Source organism: Bidens hawaiensis, unplaced genomic scaffold (genome assembly GCF_021521415.1).
Source record: "Bidens hawaiensis isolate Kalapana, Puna unplaced genomic scaffold, B.hawaiensis_p1.1 tig00049894_1, whole genome shotgun sequence".
In the NCBI taxonomy this organism is placed as follows: Eukaryota; Viridiplantae; Streptophyta; class Magnoliopsida; order Asterales; family Asteraceae; genus Bidens; species Bidens hawaiensis.
In genome coordinates this window covers 24726-44698 of record NW_027498938.1, presented here as the reverse complement: position 1 = coordinate 44698, position 19973 = coordinate 24726, and the positions used below count along the sequence as shown (strand labels likewise).

Sequence of the window (19973 nt, the reverse complement as noted above, 5' to 3'; positions counted from 1 at the left end):
AATCAGAAAGGACAAATGGTCACTATATTCCCTTGCAAACCATTGGCGAGCTTTTCAGTGTACTCACTTTCAAACAACATTAGATATTATCGTATTGGGACCCACATGGGCCCCTTACCAATCTATAACCTCCGAAACCTTAACAAGTGTAGTCGGAATCTGTTGTTCTCCGTCGCCGGTAATCCGGTCATGATCAATACATCCCATCTAGCCATAAAAAGCAACCATTGATATTGACATTTTTTTATTAAAAAGTTAATTGTTCATTTCACAAAAATATAATCAAACATAAAAAAAAGTAAAAAAGCATAATCAAATCAAACCAAACCAAATACCATGGGCCACGCTTAGTCCACCAACTCCATCAATCTTCATATTCAATGTTCCTAACTTATTTCCCCTATAAATCATTTCTAAGTATTCATTTCTTGTAAGTTAGCCATGAGTAACAAGCATCCGGTGATCGGAAAACTGATCACTCCGGGGTTCAGATTCTGTCCAACGACATCATTGGAATTTAAAGTTGTGTCACCTACCGGCGTAATAAACCGTAATTTGAGTGGGATTGGGCTCGGTATAGTGGCCGCACTCGATAAGAATTCGGCTAAGAAGGCTCGAATGTTGTCTGACCCGCTTCGGGTGACTCGATCAAGACCTGATCATACTACTGTGACTAGTAATAAACCAAACGATACGCGTACGAAAGTTAGAGATAAAGGTTGCATATTTAACATATCACCTCCAAGATTTGGTGATGATGATGTGAGGATGCCTCAACCTGTTGGTTTTCTGAATTCTTGTCACTTGTGTAACAAAAGGTTACATGGCAAAGATATATACATGTACAGGTAACAAAAAATATTTCTTGGTGACTTTATTTTTTATGTAACAGTTTCTTAGATTTCAAATAATTGATAATGATGATTTGTAACAGGGGAGAGAAGGCATTTTGCAGCCCGGAATGTAGGAGCAGGCAGATAGCCATCGATGAAAGACCCGAGAAATATTGTAGCAAGCAAGCGTCTTCCAGTGGCGCCAATAATGTGATGACCACTGGGATTTTTGCAATTTAGCCAAACCATGAAGGATCATATGACAGATTAGTGGCATAATTTTGATCGCGTGAATCACCCATGATTGCGATCTGGGCATGATAAATCGTATTTTGTGTACATAGAGAGTGAAAGTGAGAAGTTTGAAGAACATCTCTTAATTTGTTGAACTCTGGACTGGATGAATCATTGAATTGTATCCATCCAAGATCCATGCATAAATCAGTACTTTCTTTTAACATGGTAATGCTACATATTATCATTCCATACACATCCAAATAACAAGCATTTCAATAAATATAATACTTTGAATTTTGTAATCGTTCGTGCTATTGATCAGTGTCGAAGCCCTGATTAAAAATTGAAAGTTTTAATGATCTAATTGCTACATCGATTTCACATAAGTTGCTTGTTTGATGGGATGATTGTAGCTAAAACTTCTTGCATAAAGTTAAAAACTTAATGAAGGCTGATACGTTACTTCAAATGGAGAAAATGATCACTTCCCATGCTCAAGATATAATTATACATATGCCAACTCACATTTTAATGTGAAAGATGACAAACTATATCTAGTTCTTAAAAATCTCATAGCAACATGTTACCTAGTAAAATCCCACCAATTAACAACGTTAACATTATTAACAGGGTCTGAGAAGGGTGAGATGTAACCAAACCATGAATACTAAATCACACCATGATTAATAACAAGTAACAAAAATAATAATCATTAGAAGTAATAAAACAACAAGCAGTTTAAAATAACATGTTCAAGATGTTGTATACTCATCCATGATCCATTCATAACTCAATACTTCCTTCAACACTAGGAAGTGATACAATGGTAATGCTACATATACATCCTCAAAGTTATACAATAACAAGAAAACAAACATTCCAAATCAATAACATAAAACATTAAGGGGAATAAAAAAGAGAACCCTATCTAAAACATTGCTTGCTACTGGTAGTACACAGGCGACTGTGTGGCGGCAATCCCTGGATAACCACCATCATACACTGCACCCTGGCTAGCAGCACCGCTCATCTGCTGATGCATCAGAGCCATTTTACTAAGAGCCAGTTGCCTTTCATAAGCAGCAGTATCCATAGCTGAAAAGCCAACATTATTTCCAGTAACTGGCAGTGGTAGAGGCGTTGAGCTGGTTCCAGGAGGTGTCGGTTTGCTACCCCATGAACACTATTTCACAAACACCCAAATCAAATCATAATTCCAAATCTTTGTATGAATTATGAATATAAAACTATGAATCTAATATTTTCATAAAACTACCTTAAGCGGTTTGCCATAGAGATAACATGTGTTTCCTAACTGTATAGCGCGAGCCGCCTCCGCGTGTGATCTGTATCTTATGAAACCAAAACCTTTGTCTCGTTGAAGTCGAACATCTTCAATAACACCGGCACTGAGAGCGTGAAAATGACAATGTAACCTAGAATATAGTTTGTTCAGTTCATGGTTTAAAACAATGCCAATTTTGTGCATTTCTTTGAAAAACCGACCTCGGGAGCCAGATTGCCGACATAAACAGTTGTATATTGAGGATTGTTTTCTGGAGCATCTTCATTGACTTTTTCTTGACCGTCATCTGCACATGTAAGCCAATGTAAATAACAATATAACATCCACAAGATATAATATAAAATTCGAAAAATGCATATTAATTTGTAACAAGCTAACGGTTAACCTGATGTTCCATTTGTCAATTCAACAACATTTTTAGTATCCAACCGCTGTTTGTCATCGGATCCCGCCCCCTTTGCGGCCCAGTTGCATCGAATTTGTCTACTTCCGAGCCACTTTCCAACAATATAAGCTCCAACCGAGTTACAAAACATAATAATCCAAAACAAATTCATTCTAACAAAAATATAACATGTCTTACCATTCAAGTCATTAATTGCACTTTGGGCATCCTGTTAAATAAAAAGTGAAATGGATTGTAATTAGTATCTTAAACAGGGGCATAAAGGTCTTTTCAGTCCCATGGTATTTCACTTACTTGTTGGTTCCTAAATGAAACAAATCCAAATCCCCTAGAGCGCCCCGTCTTCTGATCCCACATAACTCGTGCATCACTTACAAACAGCCAAAAATAAAATCAGTAAAAAATATACAAATGCGTGTTAAGTGCATTATTCATCATGCCACGTTTTAATTTAAATTAGGGCTTACGAGCAACTAGGGTAAACAGAAAAGCAAGCAAACAATGTGGCATCAGTAACCTCAGGGCTAAGATCACCAACAAATATGTTGAAGTGGCCTGCAAAATCAAAATAATACATACAAATGAAATTATTAGTTTATGAGTTAATAATATAATATTATTTTACTACATTAGCAAACCTGACGTGTCTTCTCGTTGGCTACTAGCATACGCCCAATTAACTTTGATAGGTTGCCCAAACCTGTAAATATATGTTTCCAAAAGCAATTAATAGTCACTGATAACATAAATTGTAAACAGATACTAATTTAGGTTTTTTACTTACAAATGCCTTCCATTAAGAGTCACAATAGCAAGAGCAGCAAAACGCCGATCAAAATAATCCACAAATCCGTATGATGACTGCAACCAAAATAAAAAAGAATCAAAAGCATTATTATTTTTATAGAAAAGTAGCAAAACTAATGAATTAATCATACTTTGTCTTTTCTAATGAGCTTGCATCCTTCAAGAGCACCCGTGCTTGAAAAGATTTCTTGAAGTAGGGGCTCGGTGACTTGGGGATGGATGTTTCCAACATACCTACGTAAAGTCGGATATTATATATAGCATGAGGCTTTCTAAAGCATAAAAAGTTATCTTGCTAGTGAATTAAACAAATAAAATGATGTGAACATTGAGATGATTATAACCGAAAACACTCACACGCTGCGACATGTAGTTGAATCAAAACCGGGAGGTAGATTGCCACTCAAGATAGGCTCTATCTGCAAATATAAAAAAATTTAAGTCATTAACACCCTGTGTATGTTATCTTTTTGAATTTTTATCTAGAAGTTGGTACTTCAAAGGTCATTCATAACCACATGAACAGATAACATGCTTTCTAGTACTGAATGACTAAAACCTTCAACACTAGTACATTTTGGTACATATATTTCTATCCTTCACATTTTTATATGCATTCACAAAATCTTTTCAAGAAACTAATAGAACAATAACACACAAAATGCCCAAACACCCACTTAAAATGAAACTCTACTGATTCAATTTGAACATACTAAATGAAGATTATGTAAGTAGACATGATACCCATATAAAAAGTTACCACCTTTAACACAAAAAACTGAAACTAAAGAAAAAACAAAAAGTTACCTGTGGATGGGTTATGAGACCTGGGTGATAGAGGGATTGCTGCATCAGGGCTTGTTGTTGTCTTATCCTCTGATGCGGCTGCATCATGTTTTGATGCAATAGAGAGTGTATGTAAAATTAGGGTTTAGGTTAGCTGAGATTAGAAACAGGGAAAAGTGAAGAAGAAAATAAGGGGGAAGAAGATTGTGGAAATAACAATTCAATAAAAGAGGGATGGTGTTGTTATTAATTTATTATTATTATTATGAGTCAGAGGTTCCAATCTGCATATGTATTTCATGCGCTCATTTTATGCCTACCGTTGGATCTTTCTTTTTATTTCTGTTCCTTTTCTTTCCTTTTCTTTTGGAACTACCGTCTATGTAACGCCGGCTACTCCGTACGCGACTCTCAATTGCTAAGGTAGTCAGGTAGTCCGTATGCGACTCTCAATTGCTAAGGTAGCCCGAGCCGGCTACAAATCCGGACGGACGGAGCCACTAGCGGTCCACCTATTGAGAGATTCCCCGGATAAAACCCGACCCCTACGTCCGCCAAACGGCACGACAGTGAGGAACCGGGTAAAACCGGGTGAGATCAGGACTTGAACCCTAGCAAGCCAGAGTCATTCCTCATATCTCCCATATAAATTGGTGATAGTGAGGTTTGAACCCCCTACCTCTTACTAGAAAAGTGAATGCTCTACCATTAAGTCACAACCAATTTCTGTTCCTTTTCTATTGTTTTTATTTTCATTATTTGGGATATTCAACGAAATAAAACTACACATGGTAAAAGAAAAAAAAAATTCACAGCATAAACAGTGTTAAAGATCAAATAATAAAACTTTAAAAGTGTAGGATCATTAAATCTTTTACATATATCAACAACGAGTTCCTTATAGTTGACCTATTTTTATATTTATTTTTTTGTATTGTTGGTTTCTTATACTCCAGGTGCCTATTCATGTAGATGTCAAGATCTAAACGTATATTTGTTATGAATAATGTAATAGATGGGAGAATTGAATGGATGTGGGAAAAGAATAAGCAATAAATGAAATGTAAGATTACTATTTCATTGGTAAGTTTGGCTACATGTAGGAATGAATAAATCCTTATTTTGAGTTGTTTGGTCGGCAAAAAAAAACAAAGAAATGAAATACAAATATGGTGATGGTGAGTGGTGGTGGTCGTGTTCGATGGTTGCTGAAGGTGATGGTCATGGTGGTGGTAGTTGTGGCAAGGAAGGTGATGATGGGTGGTAGCGGTGGTGGTGGTGCCCGATGATGTTAGTGGTCGGTGATTACAGTGGTGGTGGCAGACTGGCAGCAGGTGGTGTCGGTCAAAAGTGGTGGTGGTGGAGGTGGTGATCGAAAGTGGTGATGGTGGTTAGTGGTTGTGGTGTTGGTGATGGTGGCCAGTGGTTGTGGCGATGTTAGCCATCCAATTGCCGATGGTGGAGGTGGAGGGAATGGAATGCAAAAAAAAACAAAGGGGTGAAGGAATGATTTCGAGATGTTTAGATAGCGTTTGGTATGGAGGAATGATAGTGGAAATGGAATGATTCATTACATGGAATGAAAAAAATGGTGTTTGGTTGTTTAATGGAATTGAATCATTCATTACACATGGAATCCCATTGAAGAAACACGAGTTCAAACGAGATAGTCTGAACTCTGGTTTCTCCCAAATATGAGTCTACTGAGTAACAATGATGTCAGATCCAAGTTATCTGCCTGCAAAACAGATCACCGTGAGTCTCGTTACGGGAAGGACAAGATGGGGGGTCTTCCCGTAATCACCCTCTAGCGTGAGAATAAGTACAGTCCTGATCGGAATAATCAAAGAGAGTACAAGTGTATTGTGTAAGGCTTGAAGGTGTGAGTGAATGAATACCTGTAAGCGATGTACTTTAGTATTTATAGCCGAATGTGGGGTAAGGTGATTGGTGGAGTTGTCACTATCGTAATATTCCCTTTCTACCTGAAAGGACAAGCGTCGATCTTCTATTGGCCATGACAGCCTGGCCGTGACTGTTACATGCGAGACGTGGGGTGGCCACATGCCCAGGTGTCACTTTTCTATTGGTCGATGTCGCTATCAGGGAATATTTGGGAAATTTTCTAGAAGTAGTTTGTTACAACTGCTCTTCCATATCACGTGGGGATCACGTGTCGTGAGTCCCTTGTATTGCTTGCGGGTTCCTTCCGCGGATGCTCGTTGGTAATCCGCAGACTGTGATGGATACCCGCGACTCGTGTTCTTGGAAATGGACCCCTTAGCTGGTCTCGTGTTGATTATAAGTGTTTGTCCATGTGTTCCTCTTGCGGATGTCTTCTGGCATCATGTGTTGAATACGGGTCCGCGGGTCGGGTTAGGGATCCGTGGGTGGCTTTTACTACTCTACCTCTATAAGTCCCCCCAGTCCATTGTTGCTTTCGCGAGTCGATGTCGCGGGGTGGAATTATGGACTCTGCTCTAATCTTCTAGTGCTGGTTAAGCTTGTTGGTCCTACGAATTCCTGTTGTTTTTTAACCGGAGGTACTGTTTTGTCGTCTCAAATATGATGTCTCCCATCTGAGTCATGTCAGGGGTGGTGCTCAATGTGGCTGCACGAAGTTTTAGGTGGATGATTCAAAATCAATTTGTTTTGTCAGTTCCCACCTAACGTGTCACTGCCTAATTGGATGGTCGGTAAAAGTGGGTTGTATCCCTCTTCCTTGCATTAATTGCAATGTGTATAAATAGGGAGAAGCGTTTCACTTTCCGATTTACTTGCAATAATTTTATCCGAACCTTTTCATTTCCATCTGCTTTATCTCTTCATATAACTTGATATCATTCTGACTACCATGGTTGGCGGTAAGAAAGACGGGAAAAGTAAGAAATAAGGATCGAAGACTCTTGTGGAGAATATCCATATCAATTGGAAGGTGACCGACTTCCAAGATATTGTCAATATATATGGGTTCGCACCCGAGTGGGAGCCGGAGCTACCTTCTCCGGGGTCAATGGCCGATACGCAACCGGCTAGAAAAATTGCCCTGTACGGTGAGTTCTTCACCACTGGTAATTTCTGTCTGCCCATCACAAAGTTTTTGGGCGAGTTCATTGACGTTACTGGGATTCACATATCTCAGTTGCATCCCTTTGGCCTTATGAGGCTCCGACATTTTGAATTATGTTGTCGGGCTCTCGAGATGGAGCCGACTGTAGATCTCTTTCTTGCCATCTACAAAATCCAGGTCCGCGGGAGCTGGTTCAGTTCATTGTACAGAAGAAGCTAATAGGAACCGAGCCCCCACAGAACGCTCACGAGTGGAAGAACAAATTTCTCTGGATCAATGCTGACGTCATCCCGAAGGCAATGACCCGCCGCTCACTGACCGAGAAATTTTTCCACCTTCCCGTTGCTGATGCGGAAGGTCAGGAATGGTTTGCCAAGCTATCGCAGACTCCGACTCCCATGAGTCTTATTCCAGAGTTTGCGTTGGTGCATGTGGGGATGAGCCGTCTGTGGCCGTACCCGAATGAGCATCCTTATTTCTCCAGGGATGATGGGAGTAAGTTCTTTAACTTCACATAATGTTGTATAATGTTTTTTTTAACAACTTGCTTTGCCGCAGGGGGAAACTCACTTTTTGAAGTCCTTGTTCCTACTGTTGTCGGGAACATGTTCCGGATGTCCCTGGAGATTGATCAGGCGCCCGTTCTTGAGCAGACTAAGGGGATTTTCCTCTTCCCTATTCATGGGCGAATTGAGCCGGAAGTGAACAAGTCAGCCGTGACCCAAGGTGTGTACATCTTGAACCCTAAACCTCTTACCGTTATGCAACCGGATGGGACGATAGTCCGTTCCTCTAGTGAAGAGTCTTCTAGTGAAGATTCAACTAGCGAGGAATCCCCATCCGGTACTCCGAAAAGTTTTCATGCTGGCGTGTTACGTGCTATTGCAGATCTTGTCCGCCGCAATAAGAGGAAGGCGAATACAGTTGGTGCGTCTAGCTACAGCAAAGATTCCGACGCCGATGATCCCACTGGCGGGGAGGCGCCCGAAAATGCCGAGGATCCCGCCGGTGGGGAGGCACCCAAGAACGCCGATGATCCCGCTGGTGGGGAGGAAACTCGGACGACCCATGATCCCGCTGGTAGGGAGGCGTTAAAAGCTGGAGGGGAGGAACCTCCTTTGAAGAAAATAAAGCTGAATCGTCTTAAGGACCGAGTCAAGAAGAAGACTACGACCAGCGAGCTTGCAGGTACCTGGTCTTTGTTACTCCATCCTTTTTGTTCTCTTTGCTTCGTGATCATTGCTAACTTTCCTTTATTTCTGGAGCAGCAATGGTCATTGCTCCTCGCCCACCATCCCCACCTCAAGTAGTTTTGCAAACTAAAGATGGCGGGTATACGAGCATGCAACCCCCAGAGGTGGTGGTGGAAACGGAGGTTGTGCCTCCCAAAGAAACACATAAAGACCCTCCTGTTTTCATGGGCGAGAAAGGGGAATCCTCCCAACCTTCATCATCACAAGTTCAGGGGGATTTTACTTTCCGTCTCTCATAGAACCTTGGTCCGGACGCGCTATTCACAGATCCGCGTGTGTGCCAATAGTTCTTTGAGCACTGCCTCCCGTCCTCCGAGCGTAACCGGATACATTCCCAGACTCAGGCTAGTTTGGCACAGGCACTTAGCTATCATCTGGCTAATGTCAGGCTAGTTTGGCACAGGCACTTAGCTATCATTTGGCTAATGTGTTGTCAAACAGCCGCAAGGTATTCGAGGGTTGGGTTGTTGGGGAAACTGATTTGGTGCGGGCTGTTAGCCGCATGCAGGAGGCTGAAGAAGCTAGGGATGCCGCCCGGGCAGAGGCTAAGGAGAAGGCTGCTGCTTTCCAGATTATCTAAGATAAGAATAAACGTCTGGAAGAGAAGGTAGCTGCGCAAGCCAAGTTCATCTCTGCCCGGGATGAAGAAGTCCGAAGGCTCGTTGCTGAGCTTAAAGGGAAGGAATAGGATAATCACCTTACTTCCTTATCTGAGGAAAATGAGGGTCTACAGAAGACCCTCACGGATGCCACTGATGAGAGGCATTGGCTCCTGAAGTTTGGCATCTACAAGGTAAATACTTTTAGATTTAATATCAGTTTGACATTTCATGTTGATCCTTTTCTTGTTTTCAGATTGTCAGGCTCATCAAGGAGGGGCCTGAACTTGGGGATTGTCTTGCTAACCTTCTGGTTAGCTCCTCGCGGACGGGTTATCAGGCTGGTTTTGAAGAGGGCTACTATATGGCCCGCGAGGGGCGCCCGTGTACCGAGTTCGCGCCCGCGTACCTCCACACCCATTTCATCAAAACCATTCCTTCTCACCCTCCTTCCTTTTTTAATTCCATTCCTCTTTCACCCTACTTCCTTAACAACACCACCACCACCACCACCAAACAACGACCACCACCACCCGACCGCCACTGTTGTCGTTGCCACCACCTTCGTCACCACTGCCGCCGTCACCACCGCCACCACCGCCGCCACCCTACCATCGCCATCATTACCAATGCTACCACCGCTTGACCACTGCCACCCCCACCACCACAACCACTGCCCATCACTATCGTCGCCACCGACACCACTATTTTCGTCGCCGGAACTACCACCACCATCACCATTGCGTTTTTTTTTTTGTAAAAAAAATATTTTTTGATACGAGTGTTTTTATTATTTTTATTGCATTTCTACATTTTTTTATACGAAACAAAATAAAGTAATAATTCATTTCATTACCATAGATTAAGCAAACAAGACAAAGGAATGGTAATGATTCATTTCATTCTCTTGTTCATTCCATTCCTTCTCCCATTCCGTTCTTCCTTCATTCAATTACCTCCAACCAAACATACCCTTGGGGAATGAGATTTCGTTCAATTGACCAGTCAATCACGTTTTTTTTTTCTTTTTTTATTCCCTTATGATGGTTCATTCCATTCCGTCAATGATTCCTACATATCAAAACCAAACACTATCTCAATTATTTATTTTGTTAATGTTTATAAGCGAAACAAAAAAAATCATGTTTACGTTGTTAGAGCATTCTCATCCCACCCCTCTTTTTATGTGATGGGTGTTTTTATAATTTAGTGAGTGATTTAGTGTGTTGTGAGTGAAGAGTTTTTATATTTTAGAGAAAGTAGTGATTTTTCTGTACATTTGAAAAGTTATTGTTCATCCCCTATAATTTTTTAATATATTTTGAAAGTGGTTGTGAGTGAAGGAAAGAGAAAAGTTAATGATAAAAGGTATAAAAAATTTTATTTAATTGAAATGGAGAGAGAAAATATAGTGAGTTTTAGTGTAATTTTTGGTTTAGGGATAGGGGGTGGGATGAGAATGCTATTAAGTTGACTCATCAAAAGGTCACTTTTGTTTAATTTCCCTTTTTATTTTCTAGTTTTTGAGAAAAATGCTAAAGAAACTAAATTACTAAAGAAAATAGCATTAACAACAAAATTATGAAAAGTCGATACCTAAATTTCCATCTCATCCACTATCTTCAAACCAAAAATTACACTAAAATTCATTTTATTTTCTCTATTTATTTCAATTAAATAATATTTTTTATTACTTTTATCATTACATTTTCTTTTACCTTCACTCACAACCACTTTCAAAATATATTAAAAAATTATATATGATGAACAGTAACTTTTCAAATATACAAAAAAATCTCTACTTTTTCTAAAGAGTAAAGTGCCAAAATCGTCCCTAAGATTTGTTTGGTTATGCAAATTTCGTCCAAAAATTTTCTTTTGTGGAACTAGACCATTGAGGTTTCTCAATTCTTACCGATTATGTTCAAATTGTTAACTTTGTTAAATTTAATTGTTAAATCAAGATTAAAATTGACTTTTCACTAAGGGGGTGTTTGGTACAGAGAATTGGAGGGTGAGAAATGGAAATGGAAACAATTCTCTTGTTTGTTTACGAAAGAAAGATGTGAGAAATGGAAATAAACCATTTCCATTTCTCCATTTCCTTTTCTCTAAAAAAAGCGGAGAATTGATTTCTCTAGGGTTTCATTTCTCCATTTTCCTCCTTTTCATTTCTCCCATTTCTCCAGCCTCTTCAACGATCGCATACCTCCACTGGAATCATCTTCTTTCTCCAGCCTCTTCTGACCTCCACTGGAATCCCAATCCAATCCAAGGCACCCCTTCTTTGGTACGCTCTCTTTCTCTACTCCTCTGATTTTGTGTGAGTCTGCATATTGAAGGTATCAATTCGTTTTTTTATGCTCATTACATGTTAACAAATCCAAGGCCCGAACCCGTGTGTTAACAGCCCAAACCGGTATCCTAACAATTACCTAATGAAATAAAGCTTAAAAACCGGTTACATCATTGTAACCTAAACAAAATCATGAACTAACCAAGAAATATACAGTCTAAATGCTGATATAATCAAGAATATTAATGTGCTAAGTTCGTATTATAACAGCCCTCAAAACAGTGGCCACTCTCATGGCCAATCGGTTAATATTTTCCATGTGAAATAGTTTGAAAAACAACTCGTCTTGTAACCATTGAACCCTGGAACTTTATCACATATTTTCCAGCAACTAGGTATCCTTTTTTGTTTGTATAAAAGTATTTTGACGAAGCTATAAAAGTATTATAAAAACCGCGCCTTAAAATACCCTGAAACGACAGTTAAGTGGCTCGTTTGATCAAGAACTGAACCCTATAGTCTAAGTACCGTTATGATATCATTTTAACAGCCCACATATATTATTTTAAACATATAATCTGACCCGAACTTGTTTGATGTGAAAACATACATTTTAAAACCGAACAAAAGGCCTAACGGGCCCAAACGAACCAAAGCCACTATTAAGGTTCCGAGAACCCTATTATCAGTATGAAACTTTTATTAAGTCATTTGCAATATATTATAACTGGCCCAGGATCGTGTTGTGGTGAGGAACCAGTTTTAGTCAATAAATGTGGCAAAGGGCATTCTTGGAATAAAAATATGACAGGTATATAACTAAAACTACAAAACAGAAAATATTGATTTTAAAACAGAAAGCTGTAAGTTAAACGTGTTTATTTTGAACCCTGAACTTGGTATAAATCAGCCCTGAAAGATACCTATAAACCGTGTGTTAAAAAGCATCCGAACCGGCACTTTGGTAACCCGTTTTAATAAGAAACGACACCTGCAGCCTACATGATATTATGACATATTTTTGCAGCCTTAAATATACTATTTTGATTATATATAATCTGATCTAAAACTACTCTAAGTGAAACATCGTATTAAAGCCAAACTAGAACCCGAACGGGCCAAAAACCGGACTCGTACTCGTTAGTGCAGCTTTAAAATATTTTTAAAACCTACGTAATGTAAAACAACTTATTTTTATGTACTAATACAGGTCGTAACACACTTGTTAACCAAAGATGAGTTTTGTTAGAAATGCACCATAAATGTGCTAACGGGCCTAAACCGAAACAAAGCCATATTTCGGTTCCGGGCAGCCTAATATCGGTATTAAACTTTTTTTGTAAATTATTACCACGTATTTTAACAGGTCCAGACATGTTTCGCAACTAAAACCAATTTCTAAACATATATAAAAAGGCAAAGGGCATTTTCGGTAATAAAGTGAGTTGGGTATAAACTTACAAGTTTGAAAAAAAAAGTATAAGTTTATAACAGAAAAATTAGACTATGAACCTCTTAAAACTTACAACGTGCAGCCCTTAAAACCGAAGCCAAACTTGTTGGCGTTTGGTAACCCGTTTAAGTGAAAACTAACTCAAAAACCAACCCGACATGCGACTCTATTAACTTTTGAAAATTTAACAAAATTTCCAGAAGTTAAGTGTACATATTTAAGGTCTTAAACTTGGTAAAAACCAGCCCGATAAATTAATAATAAACAGAGTACTAAAAAGCAACCGAACCAGCATTGTGGTGACACGTTCGATAAGAAATAAGCCGTGCAACAAAAGTAACAACATGATATCTTTTTGCAGCCATAATATCATATTTTAATGACATATATAAGTTTGGTTCCTCTGAACATGGTGCGCTTATTATAAACTATCGTGGATTATATTTTGGAGTTATTTGTTTTTCTTGAATTTTCTTATATTTTTATATGTAGATGGCAAGATCACCTTCCAGAAAAAGAATAGTTGCCATAGGTGCATTTTATGTCATTTTTCTTGAAGGTATATTCTAAAAAATATATTTTTTAGATTTTAAAATTTTAGTCTAATTTATTTGTAATTGTCTTGTAGTCTCACAAAGGTGCTGTGAATTTTCGTGACAAGTCATTTCCTTTCTATGACAAATTGTGTACCATATTCGGTAAGGATAGAGCTACTGGTAGTAAAGCAGTTGACCTTGGAGAAGAAGATGTTGTTCAAGAGACGCAAAAAAGCTCACCTGTTGATATTGAAGACTTTGATTTTGTTGATGAAGCCGTTCCAAATGTTGATAGATCTGAAGGACAAACAGGAAGTGTAACAAGCAAGCGCAAAAGAGGTAGAAGCACGGATGCAGATGAGATATATCGAGAGTCTTGCAAAGATATCAAGGAAGTTTTGCTTCGATTTGGGGAGATGGTGGGTGAACAACTTAGCAAAGAAGGTATGGAGGCTCGTGAAATCTATGAAAAGGTTAGTGATGAGTTGAAAGCTTTACCAGGTATCACTACGAAAAAACGGTTCAAAGCAGCTCATTTGATTGGTAAAGATGTGGATCTAGGACGTTCTTTTCTTGCGTTGACAATAGAAGAGAAAATTGAGATGGTCGAGTTGTATACCTATGGTTCAATGGGATAGTTGTGTATGGTTGAAGTATGTTTTGTATGTGAATTGGTTTTAACTATGGTTGATGTTTTTTGCTTAAAAACTATGTTTTGTATGTGAATTGGTTTGATCAATGCATATTTTGGTTGGAATTTATGCATCTTTTTATATGTTTTTTATTTTTTAATAAATATTTGTTATGAAAAAAATACTTGTGCTAATGATAAAGTTGATATAATTCTCTGTTTATTTCTTATGTACCAAACAAGAGAAATGATTCTCAGCTATATTTCTCTACTGAAATCTCTGTACCACCAAACAGAACAGTCAATTCTCATTCTCCAGACCAATTCCCTTTCTCTGCAATTCCATTTCTCTATTCCATTTCTCTGCAATTCCATTCTCTGTGCCAAACACCCCTAAGGTAAAGGCATTTTTGTCTTTTTATCATGTTAATCTCTTCACCCTAAATTTATCAGTTTACCAAGTTATCACCGCCACCACACTCTCTTAGCAACCGGCCAAAAACCACAACCACACAATCACCACCACGCAGCCACTCCTCCCATTGGAAAACCGCCGCAGCCAATTCTTAAGTCGAAAACCACCGCCACCACTTCTTCGACCGACATCGTATCTACAACCAGATCTGAACAAGCAAATTACCAAATCCACCTGAAATGATAGGGGAATGAACCCTTTCATCGATGGGGTAAACTCAAATCGACCCAAAGCCCGATGCAATCTCGTTTTCCGGCAACGAATCTCGTACAACAAACTCTTCTTTCGCTACGTCATTTGTTCCCAAAACGAAACTCTTTTTTTTTAGGCGAACATAGAGGGTTGTTGCAGGCTGTGAGGGTGTGGGTTTTGATTGAGAAGTCAAATCCAAAAATCCAGATGGAGGAGATGACGGTGCTACTGTGGTGTCGCACTGTTGACGGAGATTAACGGTTTGTTCATTAGTGGCGGTGGAGGGTGCGATTTTTCCGGTAGACGAGTACAAAGGGTCGAAGATACGGGTGTTCTTAACTTTCCGGCAAAGAGAAGGTCGGAGAAGATGGTTGGTGTTCTTGACCGATTAACCGCCATGGGTGGCCGGAATTTCAATTGCACAAGAAAGCAGATAAGCATTATTTATCAAGAAGATGAAGTGTTCTTCCTCCCCAAAGAGAGAGAATAAATTTTGGTAGGAATAAAAAAGAATAAAATGATTAATAAACTAAGGGGTGTTTGGTAGAGGGAATTGAGGGGTGAGAAATGGAATTGAAAAGAATTCTCTTGTTTGTTTATGAAAGAAAGAGGTGAGAAATGGAAATAAACCATTTCCATTTCTCTGATTTTGTTTCTCTAAAAAAAGCGGAGAATTCCATTTCGCTTATTTCATTTCTCCCATTTTCCTCCTTTTCCTTTCAACCATCAGCTGCTGCTTACCGAACTGCAGGCTTCGTAAAAATGGTGAAGAAGACGAAAGAGAAGTCTGTGAACGTGTCAGGTAAGCCGAAGCATTCTCTAGACGTCAACCGGAATGCCGCCGGAAACGAAAACAAAAGCGGCCGTACTTCCGCCACCGTGCGGCGTCTTAAGATGTACAATACAAAGCCGCAACGTGACGCCAAAGGAAACATTCTAAAACATGATCTGCAGTCAAAGGAGCTGCCGTCTACTCGTATTCAGCCTGATCGCCGCTGGTTTGGTACGTGATGTTTTAATTTATGTTAGATTGTAGATTATTGTGTTGGTTAGGTTTATAGTTAGTTAAGACTGATGGATGAGTTCATTATGTTATACTGTATATTTTCCTTCGGTTATATTAACCAATCGATTGGGTTAATTTGGCTAGTTTTTTGGTTATCGGTTTCGTTAATTTTGGTTGATCAAAGTACATGAAGTGGAGGTATAAATACATGAAATTGAGGCATTAATACATGAAATTGAGGCATAAATACATGAAATAGAGATATAAAAGCTAGAAATATATGAATGGTTTGTTTCAGTTAATTTCAGCTAACCGAGGGTACAAAAAAATCTGTAACCAGTTTTTGGTTTCGGTTAACAGTTCGGTTATTGCTCACCCCTAATATTTTCTGTTAGTTATTTTAGACTGGGTATTTTCTGTTAGACTGTAGACGGTGTTAATTAAGACTGATGGATGAGTTATTGAAACATGAGATGAAGCTGATCTTACATTGTCTTATTAAATATTCTTCTGGTTAACACTGTAGGTAACACTAGGGTTGTAAATCAGAAAGAGCTTGAGTTCTTTCGAGAAGAGTTGCAAACTCAGCTATCAAATAATTATAATGTGATTATAAAAGAGAGAAAATTGCCTATGTCACTTTTGAATGATCATCAGAAGGTAAGTCAGATTTGAGATGCTTTAGGATGTGATCATATATTTAGTGCAATTTTGATGTTTTTTATATAATTTGAAGCAAGCAAGAGTTCACCTTCTTGACACTGAGTCATTTGCTGATGTATTTGGGCCAAAAGGGAAGAGGAAACGTCCAAAACTAATGGTGTCTGATTATGAATCATTAGTAAAGAGGGCTGATGGTTTTCATGGTAATTTAGTTTTGTCTAGTTTTGAGAGTTCAATTGTTGTTTTTGCTATAACTGTCTCTAGTGAATCACTGAATCGCTAATTGTTTAAATCTTGTATTAATATGTGTGCCAACTTTGTAGATGCATTTGAAGAAAAATGTGGTGGTGTTGATCCGACAGATGAAAATGTGGATGGATTTAGGGATCTAGTTCGCCACACAATGTTTAAAAAGGGTCAAAGTAAACGTATATGGGGTGAGCTTTACAAAGTCATCGACTCTTCAGATGTTGTTATCCAGGTTAGTGGTGTGCCAACTCCTTTTATGTTACAGTCAAATGCTTATGTAATTATCTTTGATTCTTTTCTTTATATGCATAATGTTTTTGAGGGAATGAATTGATAAGTGGTACACATGTTGATATAATTCTCTGTTTATTTCCTATGTACCAAACAAGAGAAATGATTCTCAGCTATATTTCTCTACTGAAATCTCTGTACTACCAAACAGAACAGTCAATTCTCATTCTCCAGACCAATTCCCTTTCTCTGCAATTCCATTTCTCTATTCCATTTCTCTACAATTCCATTCTCTGTACCAAACACCCCCAAAAAAGACAAATGTGCCCCCTGAGTTAACGTTAAATATAAACAGAGTTAACCATTTGGACGTAATTGGTAAGAAGTGGTAAACCTCAATGGTCTAGTTGCAAAAAATAAACGTTTTGGACGAAGTTCACATAATTTAACAAACCTCAGGGACGATTGTGAAACTTTACTCTTTTCTAAAATATAAAAACTATATCCAGAGTTAGTATCAATCAAACACTCCATCTTCTAGTCAATTACCAAAGCACCCTCTTTATTTCTTCAAGACTTATACTACTTACATAATCAAACTATTTTATGAAACAAATTCTTTCTTATTATGGCTTTCGCAGCTCAGGGGGTAAGCCCTCCCATTGTGGCTGCAGGGGCACGAAGATCGTACCAGAGTGGTGCTAAGGGGATGTGGCGCTTCTTGGCCTAAAGGTGTTATCGAGCGTGAGGACTTATTTCAAGATTTTTAAATTATTAAATAATTACAAAACCAATTAATTATCTCCATCTCCACCTTACTTCTAGAACCACTTTTCACAAATCATCCTACCATAATACATTCAACTTTGTATGAAATGTGAAATCCCATTTTGCCATCTTGATGCATACGTTCCACGATTTGTCATTTTCACATCTCATATTTCACTCCAAGACATAGCCTTAGAGGACTCTATTTGGGTTCAGTGATTGATGATATGGTGGTTCCTGATAAATAAAGATGGTTCAAGCATGTTGATAAGAGTAAAATGATAAATTACAAGTCTTTAATGGAAAATGAATCCTCGTCCAATTAATCAAGAGTCCAGATATATGGGCTTGCTAAATACAAAACTTTTATCCGAATCCAGTTATCACAATTCACAATCCTGGTAGAGGCCTAGTCAGCCCACAAGCCCAGAGTCCTTGAAAACTGTTTATAATAACTATAATATAGTAACTAGGTTAGAACCCATGTAATACACGGACTGATAAAAATAGAAAACAATATAAAAATTATTTTAATAATATAAAAAATTAGATACATTACGGGTTAAAACAACATACACGTTCATGCAATGATACATAAGCAATAAATTACCGAGCCCTTCCAAGAGCAACACAATAATGAACTTGTAAGTCTTCTACCTACAAATATATATAGTAAAATTATTTAAAAAAATAAAAAGTTGATATAAACATAAAAAAAATAAGGCTTTTACATACATATAGCCTTAAGATTTCCCTATCCCTTTCCCATATGTTGTCGACCAATTTATAACGGAACGGGGTCGGTTCGAGTATCTGCCTAGTCTCTCAATTAATTGCATATATATATATATATATATATATATATATATATATATATATATATATATATATATAATTAAATAAAGATTAAGTAATGAGTTAAAATTAGGGGTGCGTGAAACCAAAAATCCAACAACAAATTTGACTTTTTCAATCAGCTCTTATCAGAAAAGTCAACCTTAGCCAAAAACTAATTTTGATCCACACAAAGTTAAAATTACTCAAAAACTAATTTTGATCCACACAAAGTTAAAATTACTCAGGAATTAAAAAATAACCAAATCGACTCCATATTGCAGATTTTTGGCAATGCTGAAAGTACCCTTGACGGTAAAAAATAACAAAACAACTCCATACGGCAGATTTTGACAATGCCTAAAGGACCCCTGAAGGTAAAAGAACAAATAACAAAACAACTCCACAACGCATATTTATTGAATTTATTCACATTATATAGCGCATCAAGTGCAACACTTTATTTTATATATTTAGTATTCAACTGCTTCTTTTTTTTATAACAAAACCAGTTTTTTTTAGGCATCTTCAAACCAGTTGTTGGCAAAAACATGTTTGCCCAAGTCAACTAATAACTACTATTGGGTCATTGAGTTTAAAATAATCTGTGTATACAATAGTTCTCATGTTAATTACCTACAAACAGTTACAAATTCAGTTATATAGTTGCATTAGTGAACATGTATGCATTCCTTCTAAGCTATAAGGAGAAGCTAACCAAAATAATTTTTCCTTGGACTTATTACTTGAATGTGAAACTGGATCATCGTCATTTTCATAAATATCTTCGAGATTTCTCTTTAAGCTTGAATGTGAAGACTCATTTTCATCAATCTTCGACATTCTTGTTGACGGTGTCTTGTGATTGATTATCTCCATTGGTTATCTGGTTTGATTCAAATGTCTCAACCTTTCAAGTATGAAAAATAATATCAAGTTGATGTTCAAATAAAATAAACGTCATAAATTTTAAAATAAAAATAATACCACGTTGGTGTTAAACTTTTTCTTCCAAATAGTTCAGTATGAATGAATCATCAGAATACTTGGCAATATTAAAATTCATTGCCTTTTCTCAAATATTGTATTCCTTTATATCAATCTTAAAGGCATACCTTTGTAGCAAACTGTTAAAGGCACTTGGTATAGCAAACCCCTGAAAAAAAAGGAAAGAAAAATTTTCAAGTAAATTGATGTTCATAATAATAATAATAATAATAATAATAAAAGATATTCAATTATTTATTAAGAAAAATGTTGATATGCATATACTTACACCTTCGGTTTCCTCCACTAAAGTTTCTGTAGTCACATTTAATATCTTAAAATCCTCCCTGTCCCA

General features: G+C 37.7%; 2 protein-coding genes across 2 annotated transcripts; one reads left to right on the top strand and one right to left on the bottom strand.

The window, feature by feature from the left end:
* The first annotated feature begins 381 nt into the window (after nucleotides 1-381).
* On the top strand, nucleotides 382-1073 carry LOC143598277 (FCS-Like Zinc finger 14-like). The gene is made up of 2 exons (XM_077076535.1): nucleotides 382-848; nucleotides 935-1073. Exons 1-2 carry the CDS (start codon nucleotides 442-444, stop codon nucleotides 1071-1073), a joined length of 546 nt encoding a protein of 181 aa, XP_076932650.1. The 5' UTR covers nucleotides 382-441.
* Nucleotides 1074-1808: 735 nt separating this feature from the next.
* LOC143598276 (oligouridylate-binding protein 1-like) lies at nucleotides 1809-4534 on the bottom strand. Its single transcript, XM_077076534.1, has 12 exons — nucleotides 4397-4534; nucleotides 3947-4008; nucleotides 3721-3823; nucleotides 3567-3643; nucleotides 3421-3482; nucleotides 3250-3337; nucleotides 3077-3152; nucleotides 2962-2990; nucleotides 2762-2880; nucleotides 2542-2662; nucleotides 2347-2506; nucleotides 1809-2253 (listed from the first exon to the last, which is right to left on the bottom strand). The coding sequence occupies exons 1-12, from the start codon at nucleotides 4481-4483 to the stop codon at nucleotides 2014-2016; spliced, it is 1224 nt and encodes a 407-aa protein (XP_076932649.1). The 5' UTR covers nucleotides 4484-4534; the 3' UTR covers nucleotides 1809-2013.
* Between the last annotated feature and the right edge of the window lie 15439 nt (nucleotides 4535-19973).